Source organism: Erpetoichthys calabaricus, chromosome 12 (genome assembly GCF_900747795.2).
Source record: "Erpetoichthys calabaricus chromosome 12, fErpCal1.3, whole genome shotgun sequence".
NCBI lineage: Eukaryota > Metazoa > Chordata > Cladistia > Polypteriformes > Polypteridae > Erpetoichthys > Erpetoichthys calabaricus.
Window position 1 is genome coordinate 48,633,337 of NC_041405.2, and position 17,384 is coordinate 48,650,720.

At 38.3% G+C, this 17,384-nt stretch overlaps 1 protein-coding gene across 1 annotated transcript in view; it reads left to right on the plus strand.

Annotated features, from left to right (window-relative positions):
• Window positions 1-13,154: 13,154 nt before the first annotated feature.
• Window positions 13,155-17,384, plus strand: part of msna (moesin a) — a 57,268-nt gene continuing 53,038 nt past the window's right edge. Inside the window, exon 1 of the mRNA XM_028815485.2 lies at window positions 13,155-13,446. Coding sequence (XP_028671318.1) covers window positions 13,435-13,446 — 12 coding nt within the window. The 5' untranslated portion in view covers window positions 13,155-13,434. The remainder of the gene's footprint in view (window positions 13,447-17,384) is intronic.

Sequence of the window (17,384 nt, forward strand, 5' to 3'; positions counted from 1 at the left end):
CAAATGCAAGCAGAAACAAAAAAGGCACAGAAATGTAGAAATTCACAATAAATCTATAAAATTCAACTACTGTGCTTGAGTTTAATTAGCTTAGTCTCTCGCTTTCCTTTTGGCCCTAAAGTCAGATGGTTTCCCAACCCTGAAATGTAACCACTCCCTTTCACATGCAGTTATAGTTTTCTGGCCACTGTTCTTCCTGCTTCTACTTCCTGTTCTTTGTTCTTTTGCTGTTGGATGACCTCTCACCCAGGGCCTATTCCAAGGTCTTATTTAAACAATTGCATTTAAATTCAGAACCCTAGTCATGGAACTAGGGAAGCTCATTTTTCATTGACCCGAGTTCCCTCTGTATCGCTTTTTTCTCCTTAGACTTTCTTCTATAGGAATGAGAACTTCTTCTCTGGTTACCAATCAGGCTCTCTAGATAGGGTATCCAGCAAATTACATTTTTTCCTAGCCAGTACAGAAATAATTGAACTTTACAGCATTTAACTGTCACCCTGTGTGTCAACCTGTGTATGTGTGTGTGGACTCCTCCTGCTATGAAGTGCCAGCAGTAGAAATTAAAGCAGGGCAGTACAAGAAGACAGGCAGAGCCATTTGAGGATCCATCTCTAATAGCCACTATATGAGATAACCCAAACTCCCTTGTCTAGTGCATTCAACACAGGCACATGGTCACCATTGAGGAACACAGATAACAGTCTGGCTCAGGGTGCAAGGGAAAACAGGAACAGCTTGCCTGTCTTTAGAGTTCTTAGTCTTAAGAGTAAGGAGCAGGTGATGTCATGGTACATTTTAGGCTTCAATAACAGGAAATCTTGCAGTCTTTACTCTGGCAGAATCTGTCAGAGAGATTTTTAACTTCCCGGCTTTTATCAGCTTCCTTTCATTCTGATCCTCATTGGCACTACAGCAAGTAAGCAGACCTGTGTTATAATAAACAGTACAAGACAATACTAGAGTGTCACGGTGCAATCAATAGTAACTGGGAGAGTTGGTGAACAGAAGGACTTTGAGTACTGCTGAGTGTATGGGAGAGTTATGCTAATGAAATTTTATCATCAGCAAGTAGTGTATAAAAACATGCATAGCCAGCAGCAGGATGAAATATAGTACTATATGGATGTAAACTGGTTGTCATTCAGCTAGAGTTGTGAAAAACGGAACTTGGTCAATTCAGTTACACAGTTGTTGGGAACTGCATCACCAATTACTCTAATGTGCATACCTGTTGAATGTGGAAGAAAAACTACAAAGCCTTGAGAAAAATACATGCAGAGCTGGATAGAATGTGAAAACTTTTCACAGACAGTAGCCATTCTAGATAGCAAATCTGCATTCCTTGAGGTCTGAGAAACCAATTTATTTGCTTGATCTCAGTTGTTTCTTTAACAAATGGGCACAGAAAAATGGCGAACATATCCATCTTATAGGCAATGTATGTAATAAATTGTTTGAAGTCCATATTTAATAGTTGGATGTACAGCTTTGATTAATGGATATCCCCATCTAAAAGTGATATTCATTTAGTGAATGTGTCATAAATGTTCTATAGTGGTTGGGAATAATTTTCCTTAATTTAGTATACAGTATATTAGGGTGTGATTATTTCATTATTTATTATTTATTGCTTGATTTATATAATTGTGACACCATTTTAGGCTGTATTTTGATTATCACAATCATTTTGATGATAGTAACAATGTTCCTTTGCCAGTCAAGTGCTTGGATGCCAACTAACATGTGATGCCATTGCACACATATAGGAGATGGCACCACACATGTGGTATCCAAGCTTTTGAATTGTGAAACAACAAAGACTCACACAATGATATTAGTTAGAGGAACACAATTTAGTTACAGTCAGAATCTCTTGATCTTCTTCTCTTTGACTCTGAATTTTGACTTAGTTGTTGATTTATTTTGATCTTTCTTTTAAAGAATACCTGCACATTTAAACACCTACCAATTCTAAACAACCCTTAAAATGTATTTTGGCCTGTTCCTTGCTATTTTAATAAAATCCTGCTTATTTGGGCAAATATCATCAGAAACGAACAGTGGACACAACGTCAGTCCATCACATGGCAAACGCACATATATACACCCCAACCACACACTAGGGCCAATTTAGTATTGCCAATTCACCTATGTCTTGGACTGAGGGAGGAAACCCATGCAGACACAGGTAGAACAACAACAACATTTATTTATATAGCACATTTTCATACAAATAATGCAGATCAAAGTGCCTTTACATGATGAAGAATGAGAAAAAAGACAAAATAAATAAGAATTAAAATAAGGGTACACTAATTAACATAGAATAAAAGTAAGGTCTGATGGCCAGGGAGGACAGAAAAAACAAAAAAACTCCAGACGGCTGGAGAAAACAAAAATTCTGCAGGGGTTCCAGGCCATGAGACTGCCCAGCCCCCTTTAGGCATTCTACCTAACATAAATGATCAGTCCTCATTGTATTCAACTTGATGATGACGGTCATGTGGACTTTGGGCCTTGTAATCCATCAGTGCAGGGACATCATGGTGCTTTGATCAGGTAGTGGTGGCGCAGGTCGCCACCCCAGAAAACTGGAAAAAGAACAGAAGAGAAAGTAGGGGTTAGTACGGATTTTGAATATGAATACCATGAATAATAATGATAATTAATTGAATATACAGAGCATCAGGATTAAACTAAGATGAAGCTATGAGAAACCAATGTTAAAGTAATGTGTTTTCAGCAGTTTTTTTTAAAGTGCTCCACTGTAATAGCCTGGCGAATTCCTATTGGCAAGCTATTCCAGATTTTAGGTGCATAACAGCAGAAGGCCGCCTCACCACTTCTTTTAAGTTTAGCTCTTGGAATTCTAAGCAGACACTCATTTGAAGATCTAAGGTTACGATTTGGAGTGTAAAGTGTAAGACATACTGAAATATAAGATGGAGCGAGATTATTTAAGGCTTTGTAAACTATAAGCAGGATTTTAAAGTCAATTCTAAATGACACAGGTAACCAATATAGTGACATCAAAACTGGAGAGATGTGCATGGATTTTCTTTTCCTAGTTAAGATTCTAGAACAAGCACACTCCATGCAAGGAGGACCAAGGATGTGAACCCTAATCTCCTTACTGCGAGGCAGTAGTACTACGACTGTGCCACCTCATCTGAGAATGTACCCACTAATAAAGGAGTGGTTATGTAGTTACCCTTACTGAATAATAAGTGCAAACTACTTTTCAATGAATGTTCCCATTTTATAACTGACTGGACTACATGCTCATCTAACAAGAAGTGCAGATTATAAATCACTCAATGTGCTCTTCAAATACAGTAACTGGGGGCAGAATCGTCATCTAAAATAATTAATTGTGGCCTCAAATAGCTTGTCTGTGTGGAGTTTACATGTTCTAGCAATGTGTATGTGGGTATTTGTCTCTGTGTACTCTGTTAGTTTTCTCCCATAACCCAAAGATATGCATAATAATTAGTGATTCTAAACTGGCACCAAGTGGGTGTGCACAAGACATGGCCATGCAATATACTGCATCCCATTCAGAATGGGTTCCTGCCTTATGCTAAGTGCTGCAAAGAAAGGCTCTGGCCTCCATGATCTTTATCTGAGTTAAGCAGGTTTGAGAATGTTAGATTGTCTTTATTCAAGAATATTGCCATTTAATAACAACAGCATATAAAAAAATCAGTGGAAAAATTACTATAATGCTTGTGTATTGAAACTTAATCAAAAAATTTCTGATTCGAATAATAAGTGCTAATCATATACTGTATAACTGGTTATTTGTACTGTAATAATAAAACCAGAACCACTGTCAATGATTGAATGCCAATTCCTGATTTGCCAATTTGATGGTAGTTGTGAATATAAATATCCAGTTCATAATTTAGTTAATACCTTTGATAATAAGCGTGTGTCCATATCAGCATGTACCATATATCCTTCTAACAATTACCATGTAACCTTTACCAGTGAGCATTTCATGACGTAAACTTTATATCACTTAGTGATCTCCACTCATAACAAGAGTGGCTAATCAGTCTGTGAGAACTCAGGAAATGTTCCACATTTCTGAATGCTCAGTCTTCCTTATCCACTATCTATTAACATTTTATCATTAGCTGCATGAATGCCTTGCAGCATTAGAAAGGAGGGCAGTGTTCAGGGTGAAAAGTTACTCCCTACAAGTAAACAAAACATCCTAAGAACAAACTGCTGTAAAATCCAGCTCATTTTAATTGAGTTTTCAGACACTGTTGTGTAACAGAACTAACATACACACATTTTAGTCAAATTTGCAATCCTAGTATGCAATACCAGCTACTCCCATATTGTAATGTTTTAAAAGGTAATGACCCAGCTGAGAAACTGGTCTAGTAAAGTTGTTTCAATCCTTGCTGTTAATGTATGATGTATTCTTTTAAGAACTTGCCTATGTAGCTTTTTAAAAGTATACTGTGCTTAAAATTCTTTGAAATAGTGTTCTCCATGGAAGACGTCTTTATAATATAAACATTGTGCTTGATCATGGTGATTGCTTGCAAAGGCTAGATAAGTTTTTCTTATTTATGTCATCTTCTCTCATAGAAAAAGATTCAGTTTGGTGTGCTACCTCATGTGTACTACTGTGCTTTAATAATCTTGATATTTTTTCAGTAATTCCATTAGATGCTTTAATCTCTTATGTTTAGTTTCAGTTGCAGTTTTGAAATTAAAATTTAGTCTTAAGAACTGATTATGTTCTGCTAAATCTAGTTAATCTTTTTACAATTTTGGCCCATACTTTTTGACGCCTCCACCATGCATTCCAAGGAAAAAGATGTTCTAAACAATCCAAATTAGATAGGCAAAGCAGCCTGACAGAAAGACAAAATTCAGCTGTTTGGAATGCAGGTAAAATGTTTTCTTTCACTCTGTATGAACTGAGAAGGTCAGTGACTTCCTGAACTGAGAAAGCAGCTAAGCAGCAGCTTCCTTCCCTTCTTTACCCACCCCCACCCTGTTCACCTTCATCAGCAGGAATTGAGATAGAAAAGCTTCCGACTTGACTTTGCCTTCTGCTGATAACGTAGCTCTCATGTCAGATCTGCAAAGTCCAACTATACTAATCCAAAATGATACAGCATTGGTTGCTTGCCCAGTGAATCTCCTAGCTTTCCAAACAGAAGGAAAGAGGTGAACCTATAGAGTACAGTATATAATGAGTAACCTAGTTTTTTCAAGTGCACATGAAATGCTATTCCCAATATGGTAAGACAGGAGTGTCTCATAGTTGTGATATGAGTAACAGGTCACATGGAATACTTACATTTACTGTATTTTGAATAGTTTGATTTAGTTCATTTTAATTTCAGTAGCTGATTCCAATATTTGTCATTTTAGAAGTAATTTCTTCTACTAGATAGAACTTAAGCAGATGTTACAAACTCTTGATGCCTTTAAAAATGTACAACTTCACAGTCTATTAGGCAAATCAATGTCTTCGTAACCATTGCAGAGGATAAGAACAGGTAGTTGGCAAAACAGGTAAAAAAAAAAAATAATTACAAATTCAGCCTCACAGGCCATGTCAAGCAAGATAAGAAAATCAAAACATGAAAACGATTATCATTTGGTCAAGGCCTCACCTATTGCAATGTTGAAATAGGTGTGAGGCAAATACAAGATGTGCCAGGGCTACCAGGTCACAGTAGGAGTCCTCTGAATCACTTATGCCTGCTTAAACAGTTTTCATTATTGCAGTCTCTGCCATCTCAGGAAGAATTTTGAAACTCTCTTAATTACTAAAAGGAGGAAAATCTCTGCGGGGGAGAGCAAGAATACAGAACAGGAACAATTTCCAAAATGCAAGCCTTGCTATTAAGGAAAACATTACTGAACAAAGCCAGCATATTAAAACAAATGAAAAGCAATGTAGCTGGACCCCTGTGGAGGAAAAAGGTGCAGGATTTAATAAAAAAGTCTGTCTATGCAGGCAGAAATGAAGTAATAAGAATAAATGTAGAAAGACAGGGCAACCTGACTAGGCCTATTAAAGAAATAACACTGAAATATAATACAATCATCTGCAGTCTACAATTTAGAAGTTTCATTTTGATAGAAATGTGTGACTCTTAGTAAATAAGCCAGTGTTAATGTAAATGCAAGTGGGCAAGTATAAGGGCTGTGTTAGTTATAGACACACGTGTAAGCATTGCGTTAGGTGATGAATTTTGGCATGAATTCTGACTTGTGTGTAATGAATTACAATTGTGCTTCAACTCACAGTACAGAAATGACAAATTCATAAAAGAGATGGATACATCACAGTAGATATTTTAATACTTCAGCAATACTTAATGTTATGCCATTAAAATTTACTTAAGTTACTAAAGCAGATTTGTATGCATCTGTAGGTAGATTGGCTATATTTTAGTGCCTCTGATAAGAAACTATGTTCTTCATGAAGGCAAACAACACAAAATTCTCAAACCCATTTAATCAATTTTATGGTTGCAGGGAGAAGGAGCCTTTCCTGTCAACATAGAGGCACAGGGCAAGAAACAACCTTGGACATGGTGCCAGTCCTTCACAGGGCTCACACAGCTAGACTCACATATGGCTATTTTGGAATCACCAATTAACCCTAACTCAAACCTTGGGAAAATGGGAGAAAAACTGGACAACCTGAAGAAAAAACATGAAAACATATGAAGAACGTACAGACTCCATACAAGCAAAGATTAAGCATGAGATTTATATCCAGGAGACCTGGACCATGGAGTAGCAGACCTAAACATTGCACCTCCAAGACAACAAAAGCAAAGTTTATTTTGAGTGATATGATCTAAACGTTTTTTATATATTTAACCACAGTTGCTTATTTATTTTTACAATGCAAGGATTGACAACATGCTCAGGGTCATAAAGTGTGACTGTGGCTGGCTCCCTTGTGTAATCTCTAAAGGCCTAACCACTAAGCTATACTTCTTGAATATGGTGCATACTGTATATAAAGAATGTGGCAGAGATCAGAAAGTACAGGTGCTGGTCATAAAATTAGAATATCATGACAAAGTTGATTTATTTCAGTAATTCCATTCAAAAAGTGAAACTTGTATATTAGATTCATTCATTACACACAGACTGATGTATTTCAAATATTTATTTGTTTTAATGTTGATGATTATAACTGACAACTAATGAAAGTCCCAAATTCAGTATCTCGGAAAATTAGAATATTGTGAAAAGGTTCAATATTGAAGACACCTGGTGCCACACTCTAATCAACTAATTAACTCAAAACACCTGCAAAAGCCTTTAAATGGTCTCTCAGTCTAGTTCTGTAGGCTACACAATCATGGGGAAGATTGCTGACTTGACAGTTGTCCAAAAGACGACCATTGACACCTTGCACAAGGGGGTCAAGACACAAAAGGTCATTGCTAAAGACCTGGCTGTTCACAGAGCTCTGCGTCCAAGCACATTAATAGAGAGGCGAAGGGAAGGACAAGATGTGGTAGAAAAAAGTGTACAAGCAATAGGGATAACTGCACCCTGGAGAGGATTGTGAAACAAAACCTATTCAAAAATGTGGGGGAGATTCACAAAGAGTGGACTGCAGCTGGAGTCAGTGCTTCAAGAACCACCACGCACAGACGTATGCAAGATATGGGTTTCAGCTGTCGCATTCCTTGTGTCAAGCCACTCTTGAACAAGAGACAGCGTCAGAAGCGTCTCGCCTTTGGACTGCTGCTGAGTGTTCCAAAGTTATGTTCTCTGATTAAAGTAAATTTTGCATTTCCTTTGGAAATCAAGGTCCCAGAGTCTGGAGGAAGAGAGGAGAGGCACAGAATCCACGTTGCATGAGGTCCAGTGTAAAGTTTCCACAGTCAGTGATGGTTTGGGGTGCCATGTCATCTGCTGGTGTTGGTCCATTGCGTTTTCTGAGGTCCAAGGTCAATGCAGCCATCTACCAGGAAGTTTTAGAGCACTTCATGCTTCCTGCTTCTGATGAACTTTATGGAGATGCAGATTTCATTTTCCAACAGGACCTGGCACCTGCACACAGTGCCAAAGCTACCAGTACCTGGTTTAAGGACCATGGTATCCCTGTTCTTGATTGGCCAGCAAACTCGCCTGACCTTAACCCCATAGAAAATCTATGGGGTATTGTGAAGAGGAAGATGCAATACGCCAGACCCAACAATTCAGAAGAGCTGAAGGCCACTATCAGAGCAACATGGGCTCTCATAACACCTGAGCAGTGCCACAGACTGATCGACTCCATGCCACGTCGCATTGCTGCAGTAATCCAGGCCAAAGGACCCCCAACTAAATATTGAGTGCTGTACATGCTCATACTTTTCATGTTCATACCTTTCAGTTGGCCAACATTTCTAAAAATCCTTTTTTTGCATTGGTCTTAATTGATATTCTAATTTTCCGAGATACTGAATTTGGGACTTTCATTAGTTGTCAGTTATAATCATCAACATTAAAAGAAATAAATATTTGAAATACATCAGTCTGTGTGTAATGAATGAATCTAATATACAAGTTTCACTTTTTGAATGGAATTACTGAAATAAATCAACTTTGTCATGATATTCTAATTTTATGACCAGCACCTGTACATCCCCAGAGTTGTAGAAATACCAACTATTCAAAAACAGTTTGCTAATAAAGATAAAAAGTAAAATATATAATCAGTTGCTACCAAAATGTATATATTCTAAACTGCAGCTTTAAATGAACATTAAAGAACTGAAGTAATTATAATACGTAACATTCTCATACCTGTCAAATGACATTCAGAGAAATGAAGTTGGGAAATAACATAGGGCACACAGCCGGAACCACTCCTTTGTGTGGTGCAATTCCATTGTGGGCATCACTCACAAAGGGCTTATCACAAACAATGAAGGAAAGCCAAGCCACAGGAGAGTACTATGGTTTGTCACCCAGCAAAACATGACAGGTAACACAAACCTTTGTTGAAGTGCAGACTTGATTAAATTAAAAGCTTAAGAGTAATGACAAGTAGGTGAGAAATTGTCATCATCAAAATCATCACTAGTTTAACAGCCATTTTCATGGTTTATTAAGGTTAGCTGGTTGTTGGCAAATCTTTTTCTTCCACTCTCCACGGTCCTGGGCATCCCTTGGGGTGAGACCCATTCTTTTTATAAGAGTGTTTAAGATGTTATGGCCTTCCTGATGCCACCCTTATTTAGTTGCCTTTTATGACAGGCAAGAGACACTGCAACCTTTTTCTGACTCCAGGTTACAGGGCTAATTGGGTAAATAGATCCATCCATCCATCCATTTTCCAACCCGCTGAATCCGAACACAGGGTCATGGGGGTCTGCTGGAGCCAATCCCAGCCAACACAGGGCACAAGGCAGGAACCAATCCTGGGCAGGGTGCCAACCCACCGCAGGGTAAATAGATCTTTTATTGATAACTATTAATTATATTTTAATTATTATATATTAATAAAAATTAAGAAACCACAAAACAGGCAGGAAGTCAGAAAACAAAGCAGGGAAGCACTGTTAACTGTATCCAAAATGTTAGAAAAAAGTCACAATCAGAAAAAAAAAGTCAAACTCTGAAATATTACAATACATTAAACACTTTCTCAGAGGCACGATACTTGAGGAAATATCTCAGCTCCCACTTTTATTTCTCTTACCCCTCCCATGATATAACTGCTGTCTAATTAGTGTTAAACATAGACACTAACACATGGGGCTAGGAGCAATCTGCAGGCAAAAGGAGTGGCTAAAGGCAGAGTGCAAGCCCACTCTTTACAGGAGCAAATTTATAACTGTCAATTAGTCCAACATGTACTTTGTTGGGAATGGGGAGAAAAACCCTACGAAAGCATGGGGTGAAATGTGCATACTCAACATAGACTGTAACAAGAAGTGGGATTAATACTTAAGATCTGTGAGGCAGCATCACAGTACTGACAAACATAACTGCATGCAAAAGTGTAACTACTTCAATTCAATATGATATATACAGTACCTATATACTAAGTACAGAGTTAACAGGTTTACAAAAAGGAGTCAATATTGAAGCACGTGACTATACAAAGGACATACTTTATGTCTAGCTAAATGACTAATACTCACGTCTTTAGTTTAAATGCACACAAAGTCAAGCTAAAAGAATTTCCACTTAACAAAAGCTTTGGCCAATTAACAACAGAGGAGAGGAAACCAAAAATTCCTGTTAAACAGCATTCCTGGATGTCTCATACAGTAGCTCCAAAAGGCTGTGTTCAAATCCTGCCTTGGTCACTTTCTATGTAGGATTTCCTCTCAGTAATCCAGTTTTACTCTCACATCCCAAAGAACTGTGTGTTTAGTTAATCAGTAACTCAAAACTGGCCCAAAATAAGTGGTGTTTGCATTGCTGTAGCTGAATCCTTACTTGTGCCTAATACTGCTGTGACAGGATCTGGGCTGACAATGGATAAATAAAGGACTACTGGATAAAACTAGCTACAGCTGAAGACCATAAGTTTTGAAAATATGAAAACTTATTTTCATGCAAGTAACAGATGATTTCTTTTTAAACAAAATACGCACAAATGTTTAGTCATTTGCACTAAGTGCATGACATTTATATAATCATGCTATTGAAAGAAGTCTATGAAAGTAACTTATGCAAGCATTGGTGTTTTTGGAATGAAACTTCCAGAAAGGCCAAGTGGACCTGAGAGAGAGGGGAGGGTCGCACTGTCAGAAACGGTACAGTCACCCTGAGAAGCTGCAATAAGGGATGTGTGTGTGTGTGTTTGAGTGACAGAGTGAACCAGACAGAGGGAGAGGATTAAGCACTTAAAGAGCAGTACTTACAAGACCTGCTTCTCTTCTTAAATCCACTGGCCTGGGTGCATGGCCACTGATAGATAGATAGATAGATAGATAGATAGATAGATAGATAGATAGATAGATAGATAGATAGATAGATAGATAGATAGATAGATAGATAGATACTTTATTAATCCCAAGGGGAAATTCACATACTCCAGCAGCAGCATACTGATACAAAAAACAATATTAAATTAAAGATTGATAACAATGCAGGTAAAAACAGACAATAACTTTGTATAATGTTAACGTTTAGCATCCCCCCCAAGGGGTGGAATTGAACAGTCGCATAGTTTGGGGGATCTATGTTGGGAAGGATCTGGCTTGGAACAGCTCAGCTTACGATGTTGGGGAAAGTGAGTCCGCTGCTTCTGGCCCCAAGTGAGTGGTATGAGACAGAGTCTGCAACAGGAATGTAAAAGCAGAGACCACGGTAGATGTAAAGATTATCTGAGATGCAAAAAAATGAGCTTCAAAGATTAGTAATATGTGGGAGCAAAAGAGAGATGAAGATCTACCAACACATTATTTTATCATACAATAAAAATTAAAATATGTCAACATCAAATACTCAATACCAAGAGTAGAAACACAAAAGAATATGTATAAATTTCCAATTTCTGTTGAATGGGTAAAGTGCTAAATCATATTCTACATACATTCTTGCTGCGATTCAGGATAAGATGACAGCTATTCCAACACAGCAAGATATACAATTTCACTCACACTTTAAATGGGTTACTTAAAAGGGTTCTAATCTTCAAGCCCCAAGACAGAACTGAAATAATCAGGCTGCACATGCACTCATATGAGAAAAGGTATTCTTAGAACACTGCAGGGTCCAAGGGTCTGGCCCAAGCAACCTGGAAACACATTAACAGAACCAGGCACAAAGAAAATTTCACATACTTCAAAATGAAATACTTTTCTAGATAAGAAAATGGGAAAACTTTGATAATTTCAACTTTTTTCAACAAATTTCAGTTTGCTGTGAGCATTTTAACATTGCATTAAATCGCTAAGTCAACAATTATTTCTTAAATGTAAAACTGTTGTCCAACACTACTGTTATTAAGAGATGGGAGACAGTGCCACACTTGACCTTAAAAATGCTAAAAATCAGCCTGTGGCTATTTGAGAAGGGGCCAATGTGTGCTAGCAAAGACAGTGCATATGACAACATGTCAATATTTTTTCCTAACCTACTTATCTAGGACAGGGTCCCGGGGCAAGTGGAGCCTATTGTAGCACTTGTCGGACATAAGGCAGGAACAGCACCTGGACCAGCCCACTAAAGTTGCTCAGACATACATTAACTGTTACCATCATTCAGTGTTATATGCCCGTTTATTGACTGGTACAAATACAAATTCGATATATTTCTATTTTTACACCCAACTATTTTTTACCTATTAATATTAGGATTGCAACTCTTCCTGTTTAAGCACTTTAGTTACTATGTTAATAGTGTCTATAGGGAGGATCAGTAGCCATCTTTATTGCTGATATTTAAGATGTCTCCAGTGAGTGAGTTTCCACGCCGCGGAATGTGAATATGTCAAGAGAAAAACTTTCTCCAGTACGAGTGATAGTAGTGCGTGTTAAAGTTGCCTTCTTTGTAAATGCCCGAGCGGCCGTTTCGTGGCTACTGGCGTCTTGCTGGTATCTACGTGCGCCAGGCAGACACAAGCAACAGCGTGTACGGATATGCAGCCATTGCGCTATGTGTTTACATGAGTGGCAGAATATGCATGAACGCATAGAATGTGTGATCTCCACGCTGTTATCGCGGGGATCGTTCAAATCACATTCGTGTTTGTGAGCGCTCAACAGACGCAAGTAGCCACAAGTGGGTATTAAGTCTACCCTACATACTTGGATTCGACCAACTTACGTTAATGTTAGCGTGTACTTAAGCAGACACGACCATAGGTGTGCGTTTGTCAAGCAACTTTCTGTTTGTCTAAGCTGTCAAGAGTAGTTAAGAGTCCACGTCGAGTAACCAGAGTCCATTCAGCTCGTCGTATTAGTGTTCTTGTGCGCACAAACAGTAAATCGGCGATCGACTGGATAATATTTGTTTGTGCTCGACAAGACTTCATGTAAGCGCGGGAGACACTTGCCCCGCGTGTGCACGTACAAAACCAGCTGCTCCCGTCTGTTCCAACGCGAGGGTCCTCATTTACGCGTTGCCTGCTGTTATTCGTCCCACCCACCCTCACTCTTTCTCTCTCACTTTTTTTCGGCAGGCCGGACGGACTGCTCTGATTCCTCAGAAGCCGGCGGTAGGCGGGCGGGGTCTCTTACGGCCCTCATTTCTTCATTTTCCTGGGTGTGGTTTGAGACATTAGAGTTCCGTTAGCAGGAAACGCAAGTGAAGAGAAGCGGCGAGCTGTGTGCAGCAGATAACGGGACCTGAAGAGAAGTTTTCGAATTTGCCAGCATCCCGCATGGACATCAGTTTTCTCTGCTAAGGACTTTTTAGTACGTCATATATTTTGTGAAAGAAAAAAAAAGTTTTTAAGGAAGGGGGAATCTGAGTGAAAAGATGCCGAAAACGGTAAGTTGGTGACTCCGCTTTGCGCGCTACTTTTATTTTGTCTCTTGACGTCGAACAGTTTTGTTTGCGTAAAGTTTGTTGAAATGAACCCATGTTATTGTTATACGGTTAAACTAAAGGGAGACAGACAAACTCCCTCCCGCTGTGTACCTGGCACGATACTAGCTGGAAACGCTAGGGGTGATGCTAGAGGCTCTGCTAAGGGACACGGCTTTAGTCACATAACGGCTTTCGAGAGGCCGCCGCCCCGCACGCGTTTCCGTTCAGCGGGCATAGATCGTAGTCAGCGGAAATAACGGAGTTCGAGACGCTTTCCTCCACTATTGTAATTTCTATTTTAAATTCACAATGAGGAGATATAGGAGTACGGGAGGCTGATAGTTAAGTCAGACGCTGCTATGGGAAGTTGTTGGCAAGAAGACTCGCTGGAGACACCACGTCTTGGTACTTGCCGCATTTATCTACGGGGAGCGCACATTTGCTAAAAAGACAGTTATTCAGAAGGGTGGGCTTTAATTGGTCGGGCCCGCATGTGTGGAGACACCGATTGGTCTGGTATCATGCCAATCAACTATGACTTCAGCGGGGCCTAAAACCTTGAGGCCTGTTTTCTGTTCCCATGCCCACTCCCTCACCACCCCACCCATTTTACCTTCTGGTGGTTGGGCCAAAGTTTACATTTTCCATTATACTGGTTTGGATAGCCTTGTAGTAAGAGATCATAGCTGCACATCCAAGCTGTACATACACAAGAGGCATAATTATTTAAATTACAGTAAAAATGATGAATAATTTCCTTTTGTATATCTACCTTGCCCATGTAAGTCAACCATTTTCTAATTTGATTCCCACAGCAAAGTCTGTACACTTACGTTAACATGACATACTTTTAATAACTTTATTCAAGATGGCATTCTTGTACTGTTTGTATTTCAATACAAATATTTTTAACTCTGGTAATTCATTCTGCACAATTTATCTTGATCTGTGAATTATATTGATTACATTACAATACATTTGTCCTTACCTTCTGAATATTTTTCTGATGACTCAAAGCAATTTGAAATTCAATTGAAAAATCATTTATATTCACAACATGGCTGATGTTGAGTTCTCAGAAGTATTGTTATTGTTGGAATTAAGTAAGTTGTCTTGATGGATGCTTGCAATTGGACTCTAGTAATACTAATGTATCTGTTTGTACTCAAAGGTTGTAAACACGCTGAAACCTTAATACATTGTTCTTGGAGTTAGTTCATTTTCTAATATTGTAAACAGAGAGTTGTTCATTTATTAAACTTTTTAAAGTAGTTTGATAACACTTTTGTATATTTGTCCTGTCAATAAAGCTTGTTTGCTTTAATGTAATATTTTGTTCTCATAAAGTATTAACTGGTCAGCACTCCCTTTTGTTAAATATTGACTATGCTGCTTATTTCAGGTGGGACATCAAAGTAGTTTTAAAAGATTATCTACACCTCTTTTGGATGGTGTACTGATATCAAGATAATTGTCTCTATGCACCCATTACTAAATCTGCTTTTTCTATTAATTAATGACTTAAATTAAAAGGCTATTCTTGCAGCTTTGCATGCAAGGTAAAGAACAAATGTGGGTGTTATGCTGATCTATTTAGTCAAACTTGTGCATGCACCCATGGTGTCACTCTGTTGGCAGATTTTTAATTTTCCATTTAACATAACTGTCTGTGTTTTGAACCTTAGTAGTAATCAGAATTTCCTAAAGAATATACAGGTACAGTGACTGAAATGAGAGTAAAACCCACTTCCTTAGAGCTATGAGGCAGCAAAACGAACTACCATATTTCCTCAGTATTCTGGCCTACCTCTAGTAGGACAGAAATTAAGTGATTTAGGTTGGGTTAAACTGGAAGTGTTCTTTTTCAAATCATTTTTAGTCAAATGCCTAAACAAAATGGGCAAGGCAGTTTTTCCATTTCGAATAAGAAATCAGGTACTGAGTGAGGAGTCTCCTGGTGTTAAAGCCTTCACATGCTAAACCACATAGAGTATTCAGGATTAAGCATTAGTCTGAATAGAGAATTTTTCAAGGTCGTGCAGAAAGTCCTTGAGCAGTACACGGCCTAAATCAGGAATTGCATGATTTCTAGTCCTTTCTTTGCTTTTAGCAGTATTTATAATACTCCGAAGGTAATTTGTCTATATATGCATTTGAGTTGGAGAGATATTGCAGAGGCTATGGAAATTAATTTAGGATCTTACGGAATCATGAAGATACTTTGTTTGGAACATCCCAGTAGACTGTGATATTTACCCTTGCTATGTTAATTATAAGTCAACTGGACGACTTCTTAGATACTTATTTGCAGGAGTGTGTGAAGTCCCAGTGACACTATTTGTTAGAGAAGAAGTACAGATTAAAAAAGGAAGTTCTGTAGTAATATACTACAGTATGGCAAAACCAATAATAATGCTAGTTAAATATTTTTTATGTTGTAATTTCATGAATGCTTTTCCATAGAGTGTCTCTCTTAAGGGATAACACATCCCAGCTATAAAAATATTTTTAATTGTCAGAAGTGACACAAGAATAACCTCTGATCAGATATTTCCTGTTCCCAGTGTTTAGACTTTGTAGTTGTTATCCTTCATCCACTTTTTTCGCATTTTACTAAATTTACAATAATTTATTTTTACCCATCACCCGTCAGATGTGAACCTCTTTTACCAAAGATGTCTCCCTTTTTCTAATGAGAATTGCCAAAGTGATTCGCTACAGGCCATTCTCTTCAGAGTTTTCAGTATCTGCACAAACAGTATCAACTAGAAATTAGATGTGTACATTATAGGTAGAAGTGGGTTGTTTCAAAACAACATTTGGAGACGTTTTGCAGTGATTTTTTTATTCAGCATTTAATGTGCTTTGCTTGTTTACTTCTTTCTTGCATTCTGATACTTATCTCTAAAGATTTGTCACAAAATGTTCAATTTTGCAGAGGGACTAGTATGTCTTCATCCTAGGTTAACCCATGCTCCCATTACATGGATTTTCTGGTCTTCTCAAATCATTGTAGATGGCACAGATATAAATAAGTTTATTGGGTCTTTCTTGTCACATATACAGAGTACAGTGAAATTCATGTTTACATATTCTGAACAACATTTAGTGTCCTGCATGTCTGGTGTAGTGGTTAACAGTATAGTGATTTTATGAGTACCAGCTTGCTTTTTATAATTTAGAGGGAGGGATTTTTTACTGTTGAAGAGTTTACTGTTGGTCCTGGCTAAGACATGATCACCTTTTATAGTGCAGCTTTGTTAGAATATATATTTTCTCCCTGTGACTTCATGGGTTTCCTCAGGTTGCTCTGGGTCATTCCCAAAGTCCAAAGACACACAGGTCAGGTGGATTGGGGTTGCTAAATTGGCAAAGTGTGTGTGTGTGCGCGTGCGCGTGTGTGTGCGCGTGCGTGTGCGTGTGTCCTCATTCACTGATGGGCTTGTGCCCTGACCGAGTGTTGTTCCTGCCTTGTGCCCAATGATTGTTGTGATGGGATACTGCTGCCTTGTGACCATGCCCTGTATAACAAGATGGATGGATGTATATCTTATTGTTTAACCTACACCAAAACATGTTGAGAATGATGGAGGTTTAGTGTTAAATCTTGCATTTTGATCCTCAATTTTTAGGTTAGGGAGTGGTGATTTTGTATGTCTTAATGCTTTGTTTCACTGGGAGCAGGCTAGCAATCTCTGGTATTTCTTAGTATTTTAGAGCTGGTGCATTTTTTATGGTTGTATGGCATATTTTGGTAGGCTCTCCTTACCTTACATTTGCCTTTTTGCTGCAAAGGACAGTATAGGAAAGGTAGAATTGTTTCCTGGCCATCACTTATTTGTAACAGTCCTTCAATTATAGAGGTTCCCTTTTGGTTATCCTCTTATGAACTGCTGCTC